General features: G+C 44.0%; 1 protein-coding gene across 2 annotated transcripts in view; it reads left to right on the top strand.

Annotated features, from left to right (window-relative positions):
• IGF1R (insulin like growth factor 1 receptor) overlaps nt 1–11657 on the top strand; it is a 165092-nt gene extending 153435 nt beyond the window's left edge. For both annotated transcript variants that reach the window (XM_021552605.3, XM_021552606.3), the window contains exons 19-21: nt 765–894; nt 4481–4615; nt 10642–11657. In XM_021552605.3, coding sequence (XP_021408280.1) covers nt 765–894; nt 4481–4615; nt 10642–11008 — 632 coding nt within the window. In that variant the 3' untranslated portion in view covers nt 11009–11657. The remainder of the gene's footprint in view (nt 1–764; nt 895–4480; nt 4616–10641) is intronic.
• The last annotated feature ends 6453 nt before the right edge of the window (nt 11658–18110 follow it).

Genomic DNA, 18110 nt, shown 5'->3' with positions numbered 1-18110 from the left:
CAGCATTTAATATCAGTCAGAGGACTGATGACCTCTAATGTATTAACTTTTTGAGAACACAGTGACTGGATTCAATAGGCAAGTGTGAAACCCAGAAATTCTGTCTCAGGCTGATTGTAGAGAGAAAAACCACTGGAATAAATCCAAGTTATAGTCAGGAGGATGAACATTTTTAGATCCAAGTCTTGCAAATGCTTACGAATTTACAGCTAAGCATGGCTATAAACCGGAAGTATGTCTTTAGTACTTGGGTGTGTTAATCACAAATGAACAGCATAATCCTCTGTAGCACTTGAAATGGAATATTGTACAGAAACTGAGAATTACCTTTGGAAATAGGAAAATGAAAACCAAGAGAAGTATTTCCTTCAGCATGTGAGATTGTTCAATTAAACCCAATAGTTATAAGTACTAAGGGAGCTCCTTAAAAAAAAAAATAAAATCACTGGATTTGGGGAACAATTAGTGAATTATATGACCTTCAGAACACTCATCTTATTGCAAAGCTTAAGCATAAATGGTGTAATTTTCACATTCCTATTTTTAAACCATTCAGACTTGTCACCCCTGAAGTCAGTGGCACAGCCTGTCGGTGTTGGGAGGGAAGGTCACCAGCCCTGAGGCAGCAGCTGAAGTGTCTGCAAAGCCAAGTGGCGTGGGAACGCAGCACAGACTCCTCACATCCAAGTGTGATTCTCTGCCTTGTAGGAAGGGGAAATGCTCATCATTTTCTCACACAAACTCAGAATATTTCTACCTTCTAGATTTTGGCATGACGAGAGACATCTACGAGACAGATTATTACCGGAAAGGAGGGAAGGGTTTGCTGCCTGTCCGCTGGATGTCCCCGGAGTCACTGAAAGATGGAGTCTTCACAACGCACTCCGACGTCTGGTAACAAAAACGGGGCTCTGAAAAACTGCTTAAACCTCCTTCTTTCCAGCCTCTCTTCTTGTTTTAGTAGTCTTAACTAATGTACTGCATGTGCTGTCCATTCAGAGGTAACTCTCTTGTTCTGTGAGTTCGTGTTTCAGCAAGAACTCAGGAGGTTGAATTTTGCTCTCAGGGAGAGCAGAATTAAATGGATTTCCAGAACTGGAGGTGGCAGCATGTTTCCTGCTGTTAGTTGTAAAATCAGTTGTGCAGTGAAAAAAAATTACCTTCACCTGGAAGAGCAAGTTGTCATTTTTAAAATTGTCCTCCTTCAAAAAAAGCATTAAAAGTTTCCAAGAATATAGAAAGGTTTACCTAATGCTGACCTGCTTTTCCATCAAAACCTTCTATGTAAATAACATCACTTTCCCCAGGCTTTTTTGGGGGAGTTCTCTCTTGTGCATATCCCTCTCTATTTGGAGCTTTTTTTGCTTGGTTTATATACTGCAAGATGCAGAAATAGGGTTTTCTTTCAAAGCACACTGCATGCTTGCTGTATCTATGCAGATATTAATAGAGGCGTGTACTTAGGAGAAGTAATCCCCTGGAACAATTCCCCACACACCCCTCAGTTTTTGGAGATAGGTAGAGAGGACTTGGCAGAAGATGGTTGTGTACTGGCAAAACCTCTCCTCTGTCTTTTATGGTTTCTCTGCCTTCCTAACAAGATGTTTTTACTGCTGATCTGTTACAGAATTGGCAGCTGATTGCCTCCAAATGTCTACAAGTCAGTAGGAATGGTGTTTTAGGAGTAAACTGCATTTTCTGTGAGCAGCTTGAGGAGTTTGGAGTCAGTGGTCTGTAGTTCACAGCACCAGCTCTGAACAGAAAGTTCCTAAGAGGAATTCAAGTGAAAAAGCAAAGCACTAGAATGATGCTTAAATTTTATTTTACATATGGCTAGTAACTTACTTTTGAATCCAGTAACCCTCAGACTTGGAAGCAGATGAAAACAACCACATTAAGTGGAAGGGAAGCCCTGTATTAGCCATTTATCTCATTGAACAGTGCAGGCATGCTTTTGGCAGTCCCCCCAATAAAAGAATTTTGGGACTTGTAATGGCTTCACAAAGCAGTCAGAAATTTGGACTATATCACAAAAAAATCCCCAGGTGCAAACTGAGCAAGCCTGGAGTGAGGAGCTGGCAGAGCTGCCTGTTCCAACCCCACAACAGGAATTTTCAGGTCCAGCCATTGCCTCCAAAGGGTTCTTCAGCAGCTCAGGGGTGAGCACTGGGGATGTCCCATGTGTGTTCTCCACGTGCTTTCTTTTAGCCTGGGCCTCTTAAGTTATGTTATTCTTTAAAAATAACTTAAATTCCGAACAATAAAACCCAAGTGATGCCAAATAAGGTGTCAGATGTAAATTAGTGCTGTAGTTGTTGCAGGAAGTATGTTGAGTGCTTCCCTAACAAGGAAGAGAGGAGGTTTAGATTGAATATTGGGAAGAATTTCTTCCCTGTGAGGGTGGTGAGGCCCTGGCACAGGTTCCCCAGAGAAGCTGTGGCTGCCCCATCCCTGGAAGTGTCCAAGGCCAGGCTGGACAGGATTTGGAGCAACCTGGGATAGTGGAAGGTGTCTCTGCTCTTGGCAAGTGGTGGAACAAGATGGGCTTTAAGTTTTCCTCCAGCCCAAGCCCCATCCTGGGATTCCATGATTTGGCATTTGTTGGTTGCTCAGTCCAAAGCAGGATTGTGCAAATGGTACTGCAGTTCATCAGTGGGACAATCTGAGTGAATACCCTGGCCTGGGAAGTAGTTTACTGATTACAGGATTGGAAAGCTGAAGAGAAGGGAGCAGTAAAATCTTGACTCTTGGATTTTTACTTGTAAGCATAGAGAGGAAATTAATTATCTTATGGAGAGGAGGCTCAAGGTACTCATGGGTATTTCAGAGAGTTTCTCCTTGGGATGGTTTGGCATCTTAATTGTTGGAAGTGATTTACTCTGAAATTTGGTGTACTTGTCTGGAGGCACAAAAAACCAGGCTCAACATGAGAAATTTGCTGTTTGTTTAGAACATGTATCCACAGCTACAGAGAAATTTCAATCTAAATTCCAAATGTAGTGGAACTTGACTTAACAATGTCATGAAATACTGTCTATTTACTTGATCTGCTTATGGCTAAAAGGATCATTCCTTCTCAGTGACTTTTACACCAGACACTATACATTTGAGATCTCTTCATGCCAGGAAAAATTCCCTGAATCCTTTTATTGGTTCAGATTTGAAGCTGCTCAGTGTAAACTGTGGAGCTTGGCTGTTTTGGGGGCCATTTATTTGCATCAAACAGTAAACAAAAGGTTGTGATTTTTTTTTCCTGCCTTTCTGGGCAGATATTGTGACATAGTAGTTCCACGTTCTTTGAGATCAGTTTTAGAAGCCAAGATGTCAATAAGACAAAATCCTGTTGAGTGGTTGGAGTCCAGGATTTATAAGCTGTAAGGTGAAATGGCAACTGCAGGAAGGAAGAGTGTCTGGAGGTTTGAAGGGTGGAGCTTTATTTTAGCAACTCATTCTTTTAATGCTTTTCAGGCTGAAGAATGAGGTAATTAGACAGGGCTGGTTTTGTTGTAGTTAGGAGGACATTTTAAAATTAATGTAATACTGTTCAGGGTGAGGGTGGATTTCTATAAATAAATCCTCAGCATCTTGCATTCTTTCAAGGCTGGAAGTTGCCTGGAAGGAGCAATCTGAGTTTATTTGTTAGGATAATCTGACGAGTAGGTGTGCAAGGCTTGTCCTCGTTATCCCTGCGGTGATCAAAGAAGCTTCAAAGGCACCCAAATGTTGAGTTGACCCCTGTCCCTCCCTCCCCTAAAAGGAAAACAATTGCAAGGCAGTTTGTGGCTTCTGGCTCCAGATGCAAACCAGTTTAGATCCCAGGGATATCTGAAAGATAAAACCACAGGGCCATAACCAGCTAATGACACTGGACTCCTGTTTTCATAAGACCCCCCCAGTGGAACTGCGTGTTTTTCACTCAGCTTGACTCAGCATTTTACCACACAGCATCGAGATTTTCCTTCTTTGCCCAGCAGCTCTAAAAGTAGATGACTCTTCAGTGCAGGGCAGACAATTTGAGCTGTGTCTGCTCAATAATCTAATTTTAAATTGAGATATTTTTAGAAAGTGTCAATACTTATGTTCAAACTACCCAATTACATAACTATGCTTATCTTCCTTTGCCAGTAATCAATTCCTATTATTAGACAAACTGCTTTTTTCACTTCTGCCGTCCTTTGTAGTTATCTGGAAGGAGCTGGAAGTTGTATTTCAGGAACACAGTTACATGCATGTCACAAAGGGGTTTTTCCTCACTGAGCCCTTCTCCCACTAGAGTGGAGATGTTTGAAGTCAGCAGTCTCTTGAGGGAGGAGTTGTGACTGTCACCACAGGCACGTGTTTTTTGAGTAACCAGAATTCTTTGCTAAAAGAAAACACCCATGGACACCTTGAAAATACCCGTGGATAGGCTCAGCATGTTGTAAGAAGTGCACCCTTGGCTGGGATGGCTGGGAGCCCTGAAGCTGTGCTGTTCCTGCAGGTCCTTCGGCGTGGTGCTGTGGGAGATCGCGACGCTGGCGGAGCAGCCGTACCAGGGCATGACCAACGAGCAGGTGCTGCGCTTCGTCATGGAAGGGGGGCTGCTGGAAAAGCCAGACAACTGTCCCGACATGCTGTAAGTGCCACCACTGCCCTGTGGGCACAGCTCCTGCCTCTGAGCCCTGCAGGCTCTGCTCTTGCCAGCTACCTCAGGAGGGGCTGCTCAGTCTCTGTCAATCCAGTGTTTCATGGTAGTGAGACATTCCAGGCAAACTTTGCTTGTGGCCAGAATCTCATGTTGGGCTATCTCCTCTAATAAGCAAACAAAATCCAAGCTTTGTGTTACTGAATAAAATTAGGCTTAATAAAAATGTCACTTTGTAAGTGACATTTGCTACATAATCAGGAGGCCCTGTGCCTAAATCATATCTCTTCTGCTTAAAGTAATTCTGTTGAGCATAAAGAGAGAAGAGAGCATGGGACAAGCTGAAATGTGTGTAAACACTGGAATTAAACTTTTTAGTTCAGCATACAGATAAATCAATGTATCTGAAGCTGGATTTGATCTACTGTTTCAGGCACAGCACTTGTCCCATTAAGATAAACCAATCCCCCCTGCTAACAGTTTCCTTCCCTGCAAGCACAGGGTGAGGTTTTCCACAGAAAAACCTCTCCCTGCCCCAGGATTGACCCAAAGCCTCACAGCAGCAGAGGATGTGCAGTGCAGCAGCTTCAGTTTTTAGCTTTACATTGCTGAAATACTTCTGCTGGCCTTTGTGTACAGCAGTTTCAATTGTTCAGACTTTATTGCTTTGATATACTTCCCAAACTGACTTTTGGGAAGGAAATACTGCATCTTGCAGTTATTGAAATTTGTTGGAGGCCCACAGAAGGGATACAATCACTTAAGGGCCTCAGCTGCTTGGGATTCTTAGGAAAATAGCTTTTTTGGCCGGAGCCTGGCTGTGGTTTCAGATGACAGGCAGTGTTGTTTTGTTGTTTGAGGGGGGTGGGTGGTATATGCAGGGGGAGGTGTAGCTGCCATGTGATTCCTTGGTTTCACATTCTTTCCCTTTCGAGATGCTGTGCAGAATTCCTGGCAGTTGGATTGACTGGACATTGTTTAACACGGTCAGAGCTGTGTAATGGGGTGGGCACAAATGGGGAAGGACAGGGATGTGATGGGTTCACAGGAGAAAGCACCTCTGCAGTGAGAACAGCCTCACTGGGGAGAGATGCAGCATTAGAAATTCCTGTTAAGCTGGGGTGTGTGTGGTATGAGCAGGGGTGGGAGGGGAGTCAGGCCAGAAGTTTTCTCTGCTGCAGCCCACCCAGTTCTCCTTCCTCCCCCTCCTCAGGGAATCTCCTCTGCTCCAGGGCTGTTGCTACTGGATGAATCCACTTTCAAGGTCCTGGCTTGTGAGCTGGGAGAACTTGGTTAAAGTCTGGCAGAGCAAATCTTTGCACTGGTGTGTAAGAGCCAAGGCCTTTCTTGTGGTGCTCCTCGTGGAGAAGCTGTTCACATGCTGGTTCTGCCCAGCAGAGGTGCAGAATAAAAAAAAAAAAAATCTGCCTTTGAATTGTGCTGCTTTGCTCTGTCAGAAAAAAGAATGAGGCTGAACTCCGACCTAAGGCACATCCACATTAGTGGTGATTTTTTGTTTTGCCCTTTTTTTTTTTTTTTTTAGTGATAAAAAACATCTTGGCTTTATCCCAAATGTAAAAAGAAAAAAAAAAGTATGACCTTATTGTGACTTGCTTTTGCTCCCCTTCAGCTTGTTTTGTCTTTCTTTTAGTACAGACACCCAAATCTGCTGAAATTCAAGTAGGCAATTGTAGGAATAACAGTAGGGAGCTCCAAGAGTAACCTTCACCTTTGTTCCTGCACATGCACTTGGCAATCAAAAAACCTCTTATGTTCCTGTGGTGCTTTATTCTTTGCACATTTTCACTTCTTTCCCTGCCCAGGAAGCTGTGACCGTGCTGTGCCACCCTCGGTGACCTCCCCACTGCTCCCAGCCCTCACCCACACCCTGCTGGCAGGACCAGAGCTGCTCTGTAGGCAGAGATCCTCTCCAGGGCCCAGTAACCTCCTTCTCAGCTGGGGATCTGCAGGAAGATCAGAACATGGGTAGAAGAGTGTTTCTAACTGTGTCTAAGAGCCCTGAAATGGCACATGGATCTTACCCTGCATCCCAGCATGTTCCAGGCCACTGCTTTCTCCAGTGCTTTATGGAACCCTTTGTAAACCAAGGGATCCTCTTCTTTGTGGAGGTTGCTAAAAGATTGTGTTTAAAGGCAGGTTTCTTGGCATGTCTGTGCTAGTGGGAGGTACTTTTTAGGTAGCACAAATTCTTGCTGGTGGAGATTGGTCTGTGATACTTTAGTATTGACTCCTAATATTAACTCCAGATGTCCCAAAAGCAAAGCTTGGCTGCAGGGAGGTCACTTGGGCTTGCTGCTGCCTGAAGGCAGGTGAGGAGGGGAGCTCTGTGCTCCTGAGTCTCATGGGCTACAAAATCACAAGAACTTTGTTCTTCCTCAGCTTGGAAGCAGGTGAAATTCTGGTCAGAATATCAGCGGAGCTGTCTGTGGAGAGAGGGGAGTGTGCTGACAGAGAGAAACCTCCAGAACAGGTGGAGGAGGTAACTGCTGTGGGGAAGTGTAGATGAGAACAGAGAGAAGAGTCTTGCTGTCACCAAATCTGCTACTTTTAGCCATGCAGGTGATGTGATGGTGACACAGCCCTGCACTCTCCAGCCACAGAGCAGGAGATCCCCTCAGGACCTCGTGATCCCCCCATGAATTCTGCAGGGTGCAGGCAGGCTGTGTCTCCATCCCTGCCAAGCTGATCATGCTGGTCAGTGCCTGTGCTCCCCTACCCTGGCACAGTGGGTCAGCAGCTTTTAGATGGAGCCAGAAAGGTTCTCTCTACAGTGTGGCTGTGCAGGGCAAAGGATGCTTGGCCAAAGGGGGATTTTACAGGGGATTGTCCTGTGGCTGGGAGGTAGTGAATTCCTGTGAAAAGGGCAAAGCACAAAGGGGAGGGTATTTCTGGAGGCTCTTTACTGTTGTACAGGGTGAAACAAGCCTCAGTTGTGTTTATGCTACACCCTCTTGGCATAGCTCGCGTGGCTCTGCAGACAGATCCATGCAATAAGACAGATGGTTCAGTAAGACAGTGCCAGGAGAAGCTTTGCTGTTTTTCTCCTCTTCCTGTGCACTCAGTGATGTTTTTATGTCCTCCCATTGTTATGGCACTGCTCATCAGGTGACGGCTGCGTGGCACCAAGCTTTGGTACAGCTGAAGCTCTCAGACAGTGTGTTCCCATGGGGCTTTTAAAAGTTGTGGAGGCTGGAATTCCACTCTGTTTTTGAAGCAGGATTGCTTCCCCCACATGCATTGTAGACTATTTACGCAGTGCTGATTTCCCTTTGTTCCTGCTCAGAATCCGGGGTCTGCTCTGCAGAGGCACTGGCAGCACACGGCACCAGCAGGGGAGGGGAGGTCCTTTTGCTTCTCCCCACCAAATCAAGTGTATTGCAAAGCACAAATGGAATGCAGCTTCTATAGGAACTTTCCATTTTCTGGGTTTTTTTAATGTCTCAGTACAAACAGAACTCAGTTTCTGTTCAGTTCCTTAAGCAAAAGATGCACAGAGGGATGTTGACTATTCCCCTAACCCACGGTGGTGCCTCCAGCTCCCTGGAGCTCACTTGCCACCAGTCAGGAACGTACTTTATAAATCTGCTCAGGTTGTATTAACAGCCTGTAAATTCCTCCATTGTCTATTGGAAAGGTTTTTATTTTGTTTAAGATAATGTAAACAAGGCCTGCGAACACACAGAATTAAAAAGAAAAAAAAAAATCCTTTTATGGGAACTCTGTAGGGTTTTTAAATCTGGAATGGCTTAAAAGAAACATCACATGTCCTTGTTTGTGCTGATGTCACATGCATTACTCCGCTGCTTGTGGTATCTCCTTAGCATTGCCCTTAGGCCTCGGGGCGCCGCGCCAGCGAATATCCAGAGTTCCTGGCTCCAGCCAAGCTTCTATTCAGGGACACAGCAGTCAGCTGGAAGGGAAACAGCAATGAAGTAACAGAAATGGATTTTATATATTTATGTCTCAAGCTTTCCTCACCCTTGTGGGCGAGGGTACGGTGCAGTTTTATAGCCTGGCTGCGCTTTTGCTCTGAAAGGCTTTTCACAGACTCAAAAACAAGCAGGAGCTGGGCAGTGTTTACGTGTCTACGTGCGGTTACAATGCAGCATTGAGTACCCGGGGAGTTCTCCCAGCACAGACTGGTTTTGCCAGCTCTTGCTGGGTGTCACAAGGCCATTCTCAGGTGGCTGACGTTTGTTCACGCGGAGCGGTGCCAGTGGAGCTCTGGCAGGGATACTGGGCACTTTAGATGCACTTCAGTGAAGATTGCTTTGGGTTTGGTTGAAGCACTCAGCAGTGTTTGCAGCCCAAACACAGCCACTTGCCCTCTCTGCTGGCTCACGTCAGCTGAGAACACAGTGGAGGTGCAACAGTATTTCCCAATTTCCCGAGTTTCTGGGCAGGGGCTTTCTTTGCTGGGGCTTTGTTTCAGGCCAGGGCTCCTGAGCTCTCTCCAGACCCACCATGGGCTGCAGAGCCCAGGCTTCTCCAGCTCAGTGTCAGTCCTATTAAAAGGGTTGTTCTACAACAGGGGCATTACTCTGGGATGAATTTAGGTCCTATACAAAAAGAGAGTGAATTTGTTTGCTTGTTTGTTTTTGTCTGTTTAATTTAAAAATAATTTTTTTTCACACTGATGCAGAGATCTGGTCAACTGAGGGCACAAGGCAGTGAGAGCTAATGAAAAGTTCAAATAGAATTGCTCATTTGAGCCCTGAAAATCTGTGGAAGTTAGAAATACGGTGTTTTTATCTAGAATTGAAATTAAAATTTTGGTTGACCTGGCTTAAGGGAAGGTTGGCAGAGGTGGGTAATAAACCCCAGCAAGCCAAGGGGGTCTCACTGGGGCTGCAGGTCCCAGTGCTGGCAGGTGAGTCAGAGATGTGCATTACCTTAACTGAGAGATCTTTCTTGGCTTTATTTTATTTTTAGATGCATTCTTACTCTAGCACAGAGTAGTAGTTTTGGCCAGCAGTGACTTCCTCCACACAGCGTGTTCCTCTGAGCGCTGTGTACACAGAGGATTGGCTCAAAGAATTAATGCTAATCTTCCTTTTCTTATTTAAATTTGTCCTATTACTGTGCTGTGTTAACAGAAGACATCCCTATTCCACCTTCACAGACGGTGAAATCCTTTCTTGTGTTATGTTTAAAGCTCAGGGCGATCTCTTGGGAATATCCAATTTTGCTGTGTCATGAAAATGCTGTTTTCATTATGTCTGTATTACAGTTTCATTTTGTGGTTTTGTTTTGCCAGCATGGGACATTGTACAGATCTAATCATGGATGTGCTTAAACAGATGATCTCACACTCTGTAAAATATTAATGCATCCCTGGCCGTAAATGAAAACAACCTAATTTTAAAATAAAAAGATTAGAGAATGTCTTTGAGATTGCCAAATGTCTGCTGGGGATTACAATTAATTTTAATGTAATTTTCTTCTTTCAGGGGAAAAAGGCAGTGCTTTACCTTGCCTGTATTTCCTATTTTAATTTTTTTTCCAAGTCAGTATTGATGGGATGGGATGAGTTGTTTGAAAAAGATACTCCAAGAGGTGCAATGTAGCTTATGGCTGAGTAAGCACAGGGTAATTTAGGGGAAAAAGAGAAATACCAAGTCAGAATAAGAGTATGCAATGGTTCTGGATGTCAGGTACCCGCGAGACACAAGGTGTGGAAGGTGTGTGTGAGGGAGCAGAACAGGTGAGGCAGGAGGTATGGGAGTGAACGGGTGATGAGAAGGAAGGTGGAAATGTGACACAGAGATTGACAGCATATTGTGAGCTGGAGGGGATCCCCAGGATCATCCAGTCCAACTCTTAAGTAAATGGTGAGTTGTAGGTATTGAACCCACAACCCTGGGGATCTCAGCCTGTGAAAGTTCTGTCACTTTGGCTTCCCTCAGGGTGGGATGATTCTCTAAAACGTGTGGTCTGACCCAGTCATGGCTCTAAAACCCCACAGTAAAAGTTTCTCCTGTGTGTTCCCTGCCCAGGTTCGAACTGATGCGCATGTGCTGGCAGTACAACCCGAAAATGAGACCCTCCTTCCTGGAAATCATTGGTAGCATCAAAGACGAGCTAGACCCAGCCTTCAAAGAGGTCTCCTTCTTCTACAGTGAAGAGAACAAACCTCCGGACACAGAGGAGCTTGACCTGGAGACTGAAAACATGGAGAGCATTCCTTTAGACCCCTCCTCCACCCTGCAACCCACTGACAAGCACTCAGGACACAAGGCCGAGAACGGCCCCGGCGTGGTGGTGCTGCGGGCCAGCTTCGAGGAGCGCCAGCCCTACGCGCACATGAACGGGGGCCGCAAGAACGAGAGGGCCCTGCCGCTGCCCCAGTCCTCGGCCTGCTGATCCGCGGAGCCTCGCAGAAACAAAACACACACACAGGCATTGGGGGAAGAAAGAAAGAAAATCACAATATATTCAAAAGCCTACTGTACCTCAGTGGATCTTCAGAACTGCCATAGCTGCACTTGGGAGAACCCTTTTTTCAGTAAACAAGTTACCGTCTTTTTCTTTTTTTTTCAATATGCAAGCAGATGTTTGTTTCAGTCAAGGACTCCAGTCATGGGGCACACAGTTGGCCTTTTAAAACTCTTAATGTTAGCACTTAATAGCAACAGAAAACTTGAGATCTGATGTCTCTCTCTCTTCTCTCTCTCCTTTCTCTTTCTTTCTGTCTCTCTTTTTGCTTCATAATGGGAAACATATCTGCGTGCAAGTTCAACCGTACAGCACTTTTATCAGATCAAAGATATTGCAGGCCAGGTGGTTCCCAGTACCCCTGCAAGCACCTGCCTAACACTGTAGGTCTTTATAAAAAAAAAAACACAAACAAAGAAAAACACACACAAAAAAACCCTAAACTAAAAATGACTGGATTTTTAATGTTGCTCTTTAATCTTTTTAGGAACATGTAAAAGAATAAAAAAGGGCCATCATTCGTCCAAGGCTGTTACCATTTTCAATGCTGCCAAATTTTGCCAAAAAAAAAAAAAAAAAAAAACTCTTTGTTTTTTATTTTAGTTTGGTTTTTTTTTTTTGCTTACTTTTCTGTTTTTTTGTAGTCATGGAAGGAGCACAGTAATCAACTGCTCTGTTCAAAACAGATCCTGACCAATATGTTCTATTCAGTCATGCACTGGTATTTAAAAAAAAAAATTAAAAAGTCAAATTGTCTAGATCCTTTTTCAAAACTGGACAAAATGTGATTTTTATTTTTTTTTTTCTTGTGATGGAGAAGATAAAAGGGATGGGGTAAAGAACCAGCCCTCCCTCCACCCCTGTCCCCATCCCAGTGAATTCTGGACAAAACTGGCAGTGGTGAGCTAAACAAACATGTGCATTTCGTACAAAAAAAGTCAACCGCCCGCCAAAAATGAGTTACGAAAAACCTGAAAATAAGCGGCCGAGATCGCCATCGTTGCAGCCTGCCTTCCTTCCCAGGCTTGCAAGGAAAAAACACCTAGAAACATAAATTGGAGAAGACAAAAAAAAGCAGTAACCGGATTCAAGTATATGATGCTTTGTTGACCTTTTCTCTTTATTATTAAGACTTCTCGAAGGGTCTTGCAGTTCTATGTTAGACCATGGATCATTTGCATACACATTGTCTTTTGTGTCACTTTTATAACTTTCTTACGGTTCAGATACTCATCTATATGTCTGTACAGAAAAAAGCTGCTATTTTTTTTGTTCTTTATCTTTGTGGATTTAATCTATGAAAACCTTCAGGTCTGCCCTCCTTCCCTTCCACTTCAACAAATTTTCTTATGCTTTGTACTATAGTGTGTAACTTTTACTTCCTCCTTCCCAGTAACTGATACCTTTCATATGATTTGCCATGAACTGTTTAATGCCTTTTTATAAATACATTTCCTCCTTTTTTTTAAATTTTTTTTTTTAATTTTATTTTCCTTCCCATTAGTTGTTTTACAACATCTTGGCTGTGTGGGCTACAGGGCTTTGGAGGGGGATGAGGAGAAAGAAGGGACACCCCGCACAGGAACACTCTGGCAGTGCTGTGGTGTGGTGTTTTTAAGCCCCAGTTTTCCTTCCTTCCCACTAACCTCTGCCCAGACAGCACGCGAGTCTCTTACAGTGCTAGGCGTGATACAAACTCAGGTCAGAAACAAAAGGTTAACTATTTAGTGCATTCTTGTTCAGTGTTTCTATTCATTGTTGTACAAGGGTCCTACCCCTCCTGCCCTCCCTGCTTGTTCACACATCCACCCGCCCATCCCCACACACACAGACACACACACACACACATGTATTATTTTTAAATTATTAGTTGGGTACAACAGCAGACACCAGGCTTTTGGGTCACTGATCCCTAAAACAATTCTTTCACCCCTTCCACCCTGTGAACAAGAGCTGTGCCAGGTGCAGCTGTTGATGCCAGGCATTCCTAGGGTAGCCATCCATCACCTGGCTCCAGCCAACCCCAGCTCTTCACCTTCCTGATGGGGAAGCCCTTGTGGAGGGAGCCCTCGTGGAGGGAGCCCTCGTGGAGGGCACCTGGGCTGTGCTTCCCAGCCCTGGTGAAGAAAAGCCCCCCCAAGCAAAGGGAAGCCCCCACGCCGTTTCCGTGGGGCCGGTGGGAAGCGCGGAGCTGGGGCCGGCGGCTCGGCTGGCAGACAGTGAAGTGTTGGCAGCTATGGAAACCTGTACAAGTCCAAGCTTGTGGCTTAAATCACAGACCAAACCTCAGAACAAAAGAAGACGAGTGAGCTTGTTTGTTCAGTTGCAGAAGCCTTGGTGAGAGGGGAAGGAGGGGCCGTCAGGAAGTCGAGGCCCAAGGAGTCGCTGCAGTCGCTCATCTTACCTTAGTTCCAGTCTAGGCCTTTGTTTAGCACTGATCCAACCAAACGATGGCAGGAAGAGGTGGTTCTGGGATGGAAATGTTCAAATCTTTCGAGTAAGAACAATGGGTAAAAATATACTGATTGCTAGTTTTGACTGGAGATTTTTAAAAGTTTGTAGTGCTTTTTGCTTGTGTAGTTTAGGTCCCATTATCTTCTCTTGCCTCTGTCCCATAGTTATTTTTCCCTTTTGAAAATGAAAAAGACAAAAAAGTTAATTAAGAAGGTATTCTATGTAGGATTTTTTATTTATTTTTGTGATATCAGTTTAAATCACTGTAGAGATGCCCCATAATGAATTTAAATACTGAGATAAGGGTTTTAGAGTATGACAGGGGGACAGTTTTTGATTTTTTTTTTCAAACATTTATCTACCTCACTCTTAATTTTTTATATGTGTGTATATAAAAAAATACATCTCACATTTCTCAGCAGCCAATAAATGCCGTTGATACTGGTAACCTCTCACTCCATATACCACATGCTCTAGGTTCTGGAGGGGAACAGTCACTGCCTGCCACAGACGGTCACCTCAGAATATTTGCCTCAATTCCAAGGGATTTCTCTGTTTTCTTAACATTTGTGAGGAGATTTTCTTAAAATTTGTTGTGAGGAGAAACCCAAGAGTTGTCTGACTTAGGGTGACCATTCTTTAAGGAAACACAGAGGCTTTTTAATATGCTGTCACAGCAGCCCTTGGGTCAGCAGCAAAATTCTGCGTGTTTGGATGAGTGGAAATGCAGCTGACCTGATAAAGGAACTTGAAATTGTGAGTATTTCCTGAAATCTTTTACAGGAATCAAATGTTTACAATGTTTGAAGGTCCAGAAGAAATACTAAAGGGAATGTTCTTTCTGTTTGTCCTGTAGAATGGACTGTCGTTCCTGCCAGTTCTTGCTCAGATGTCACAAGCATCAAAAAGATATTTGGCTGAATCAGATCCCCAAAATAAATTGGCTCATATGGGATGGCATTGCTTTCTTGACCAAAACCTGTCACTGGCTGATACATCAAATTTAAAGCTTTGATCTTTGCTGCTTCTGTTTGATGAGAGCACTGATTTTTTTTTTTTTTCATTTTTTTTTTCAAAACTAACATTGAATTGATTTTTTTTAATGTGCCAGTAAAAAGTCAGTTCCCTTTTCTTCCCCAGTTTATATGCATTATAACTGTGGATTCTGATGGACCAGCCATCAAATTTTAACTGCCCTCTGACAGCATGTAAGTGGTTTACAAGCACACAGGACTAACACGAGCTTGCCATCAGCTTGCTGTATAATGTTTCCTTTTTTCCAGCTCTGGCAGCTGTTCGTGCAGGTGTTGGTTGTGGTATCTGAGTAATGTGGTGCTTGGCTACTTGGAGTTGTACCCGGCCTCTTGGATACACAGCGCTGTGGTTAATTACTAGAGTTTGGCTTTGGGGCGACTTTCTCCCTAGTCCTGAGAAACCAGCAAAATTGGAAGTTTTCACTAGATTCATTTGGTTTTCCATGTCTGATGTTCAAGTGACCTTTGGGTGCAGTGGCTGTTCCCCTCCCTTGCACATATTGATTACCACAACTGGAGATCCTCAGATCTTTCAGCTGGCTAGGAGGGTTTTGTTAAAACTGTCCGAGTAACTGGTTTGTAGAATTGTACATAGGTGGTTTTACAATGCATTAGGAAGAAACACTAATGACATAGCATCACAAGAAGCATTTCAAAAAGCACTTCAGTAGAAGACAGCCACGAGGCCTCGTGTCCGTGTGTGATGGCAGTCAGCTCTCCTGGACCAAACCACCTTCATGATACCATTGCATTCTGTGTTTGCAATTCAAGCTTAATTCCTTTTTTGTTCTGTTTGTTTCCATAGCTTTTTTTGTTGTGTTTTGTGCATTTTGAATAGCTTTATTCACATGGGTTTTTCATGCAGACTTCCCTTGGACAGTAAATCGAGTTGTTTGTGCATGTGAACAACTGAGAATTAATGTTGGCTTGATAGAGTCATAATATGGTTTGTAATGTTGTTCTTCCCTGAGACCACTGGCTTGTCTGGTATGGAAAATTTATTTAGAACTTCAGCTATGTTTGAATAAAGTTAAAGTAATCCAGTTTGTTTATAAATTAAACACAAAAGCCCACCGAGCCCTGAAAACCAGCATTTTGAGGAACGGCACCGAGATGTTCCGATGCGGTGGGATAACGAGCTGGCGTCGCCGAGGGGAGCAGGCGGCAGCGGGACCCAGGGCTCGGCTCTGGGTCTCTCCCGAGTGGCACCACACAGTGCCCTGGCAGAGGAGGTGGTTTGGTTGCAGGGAACACGATTGCTGTGCAGACACAGCCGTGGCACTCAACCAGGTGCTCCTCGGTGGGAGGATAAACCAGAGGTGGCAGCCCAGCACGGGGCAAGGTGTGGAGCCTCCCTGTGTGTTGCCCCTGCTCCTCCCAGCTGGTGCCAGGTGCACTGATGCTCCTCTTGGTCTTTTAAAGGAAAGAAAGCCCAGTTTGCCCAGGACAATTGTGACCAGAGGGAGCTGCTGTCATCCCCTCTGGGAACTGCTGAGGGGTGTTGGGTTCAATCCAAGTCTAAGTGAACAATGCTCCTATTGTTGGTGTAACTTCATACATATATATCTATATATACATATATATATCTGCATATGTATATTTATAATATAGATATATATATATTTAAACCCTTTTCATTCCATTAGTACAAGTAACACTTGTTTCCTGTTATTCCTATTTTGTTTGTCAACCGTGTATTCAATCACTGGGCTGAACAACAGTGGAGGAAGGTGCAAGGGATCCACTCCTTACTAACCAGTGATAAAGCCAGATGTTGCAACTTAACCCATGAGTAGATGTGCAGACAAGGATTGAAGAATGATATGTAGAAACAACACAAGTGGCCAGGGGTGCTGAAGATACAGAACTCAAGTAGACAGGAGGGCTTCAAAGGGCACCTCAGTTCAGAACTGGTTGCTTAGAGGTGCTGAACAGCCTCTGACATGGAGCAGCTGGGTCAGTCAGCACAGAGGAATTTGTGGGGAGACACCTGACAACAAAGGACGCAGCAGTGGGGATTTACAGAGACACAGGGCTTGGCAGAAGTTTGAGGTAGTATCCTGAGCTTTATCTGTGGGACAGCATCTGCGCTCAGGTGTCCCAATTCTGATTGTTGGTACTTGTAAATGAACCTCTGGACTTTGCAGCTGGAGCAGTAAATTCCTTACCAGGAGTGTGGCAGTGGTTGGTCATTGGCCTGTGCGGATCGGTCTCACCTACAGCCGGCCTGTTCTGCAAGTAGCTTAGGACTTCACTAGTTTGTGTGTGTGCATATGTGTGTGTGCTCATATATATTTTTTGGGTATGCGTTCTGTTGATTAGTAACCATTAATTAGCATTTTCAATAGGGCTTTAAGTCCAGTAGATTACGGGTAGTCAGTTGACGAAGATCTGGTTTACAAGAACTAACTAAATGTTTCATTGCATTTTGTAAGTACATAGAATAATTTTATAAAATGTTTGTAGTTTATAAATGCCTAAAATATAATTTAAGGGCACTTTTCTGTGTCCGTGTGTGGGTGTGTCTGTCTGTGATCAGTTTTTCCATGGTACCAGTTATTAGTTAGCTTTACAATATGCCAAAAAGGAATCGCTGACTTGTCCAATTCATGGCTTGTCCCTCTCCCCAGTCCCGCCCAAGCTTTGTGACCCAGTATACAGCAAGTGAGTAAAGGAGGTGGGAAAATGTTCTGTATCTTCAGTATCCTGGTCTTCCAGAGCCCTCTGGTTGGGGTGGGATCCTCTTACCTGGTCATTTCACTTTGCTGTCTAGGGCAGTTACCTTCACGGATGACAGGAACCTCACTGGTCGGGAAACAGAGCGGGGTTTGCTGCTCCCCAGGCTCTCGGGGCGCTCAGCACCTGTGCCACGGGGGCCTCGTGCTTTGAAGGATGCAACTGCATCAGGGAAAGAGGAAAGGTGGTTTTGGTAATTACTATTGAAGAATTCTTTGCAAATTTCTTATCACTTTAAATGCTTGTGTGCAGCTTCTGAAGCTGTTGAGCACCATTGGAAGCTTTGTTGAAATGAGCAAGGCAGAGTTCCTATTTATTGTTATTTAAAAATCTTGAAGATGCAACCTCTCTGCTGTGGACAGGGACACCTTTATCTTCTTCTGTTTTCTGAACCAGTGAGGTTTGAGATGAAAGGATTGGCCAGAGTTTGTCTACCTCTGGGACAAAAAAACTAGAAAGTGCTAAGGAATGGATGCAGTTGCAAATACATTTTCCAGTTTTTCTTGTTTAAATTTTTTTAAGAGAAAATTAAACAATAACATGGCCAATTTACTACATAAAAAGACTTGCTGTGTATAAATTATTCCTAAAGAAATTCCTGTGTTTATATTAAAATCAGTAGATAAAAAAAATTTCAAAATGTTTTTGTATATTCTGTTGTAAGAATTTATTCCTGTTATTGCGATATACTCGGGATTCTTTACATTATGAAAAGAAGAAACTTTGTCTATTTTGAATGGCTGAAGCTAAGGCTCCTTTAGTTTCTCTTACTCTGCTTTTTTCTAGTAGTTTCAGTACTACATGAT

This window comes from Lonchura striata, chromosome 11 (assembly GCF_046129695.1).
Source record: "Lonchura striata isolate bLonStr1 chromosome 11, bLonStr1.mat, whole genome shotgun sequence".
Classification (NCBI taxonomy): Eukaryota; Metazoa; Chordata; class Aves; order Passeriformes; family Estrildidae; genus Lonchura; species Lonchura striata.
This window is presented reverse-complemented; position numbering and strand designations above follow the sequence as displayed.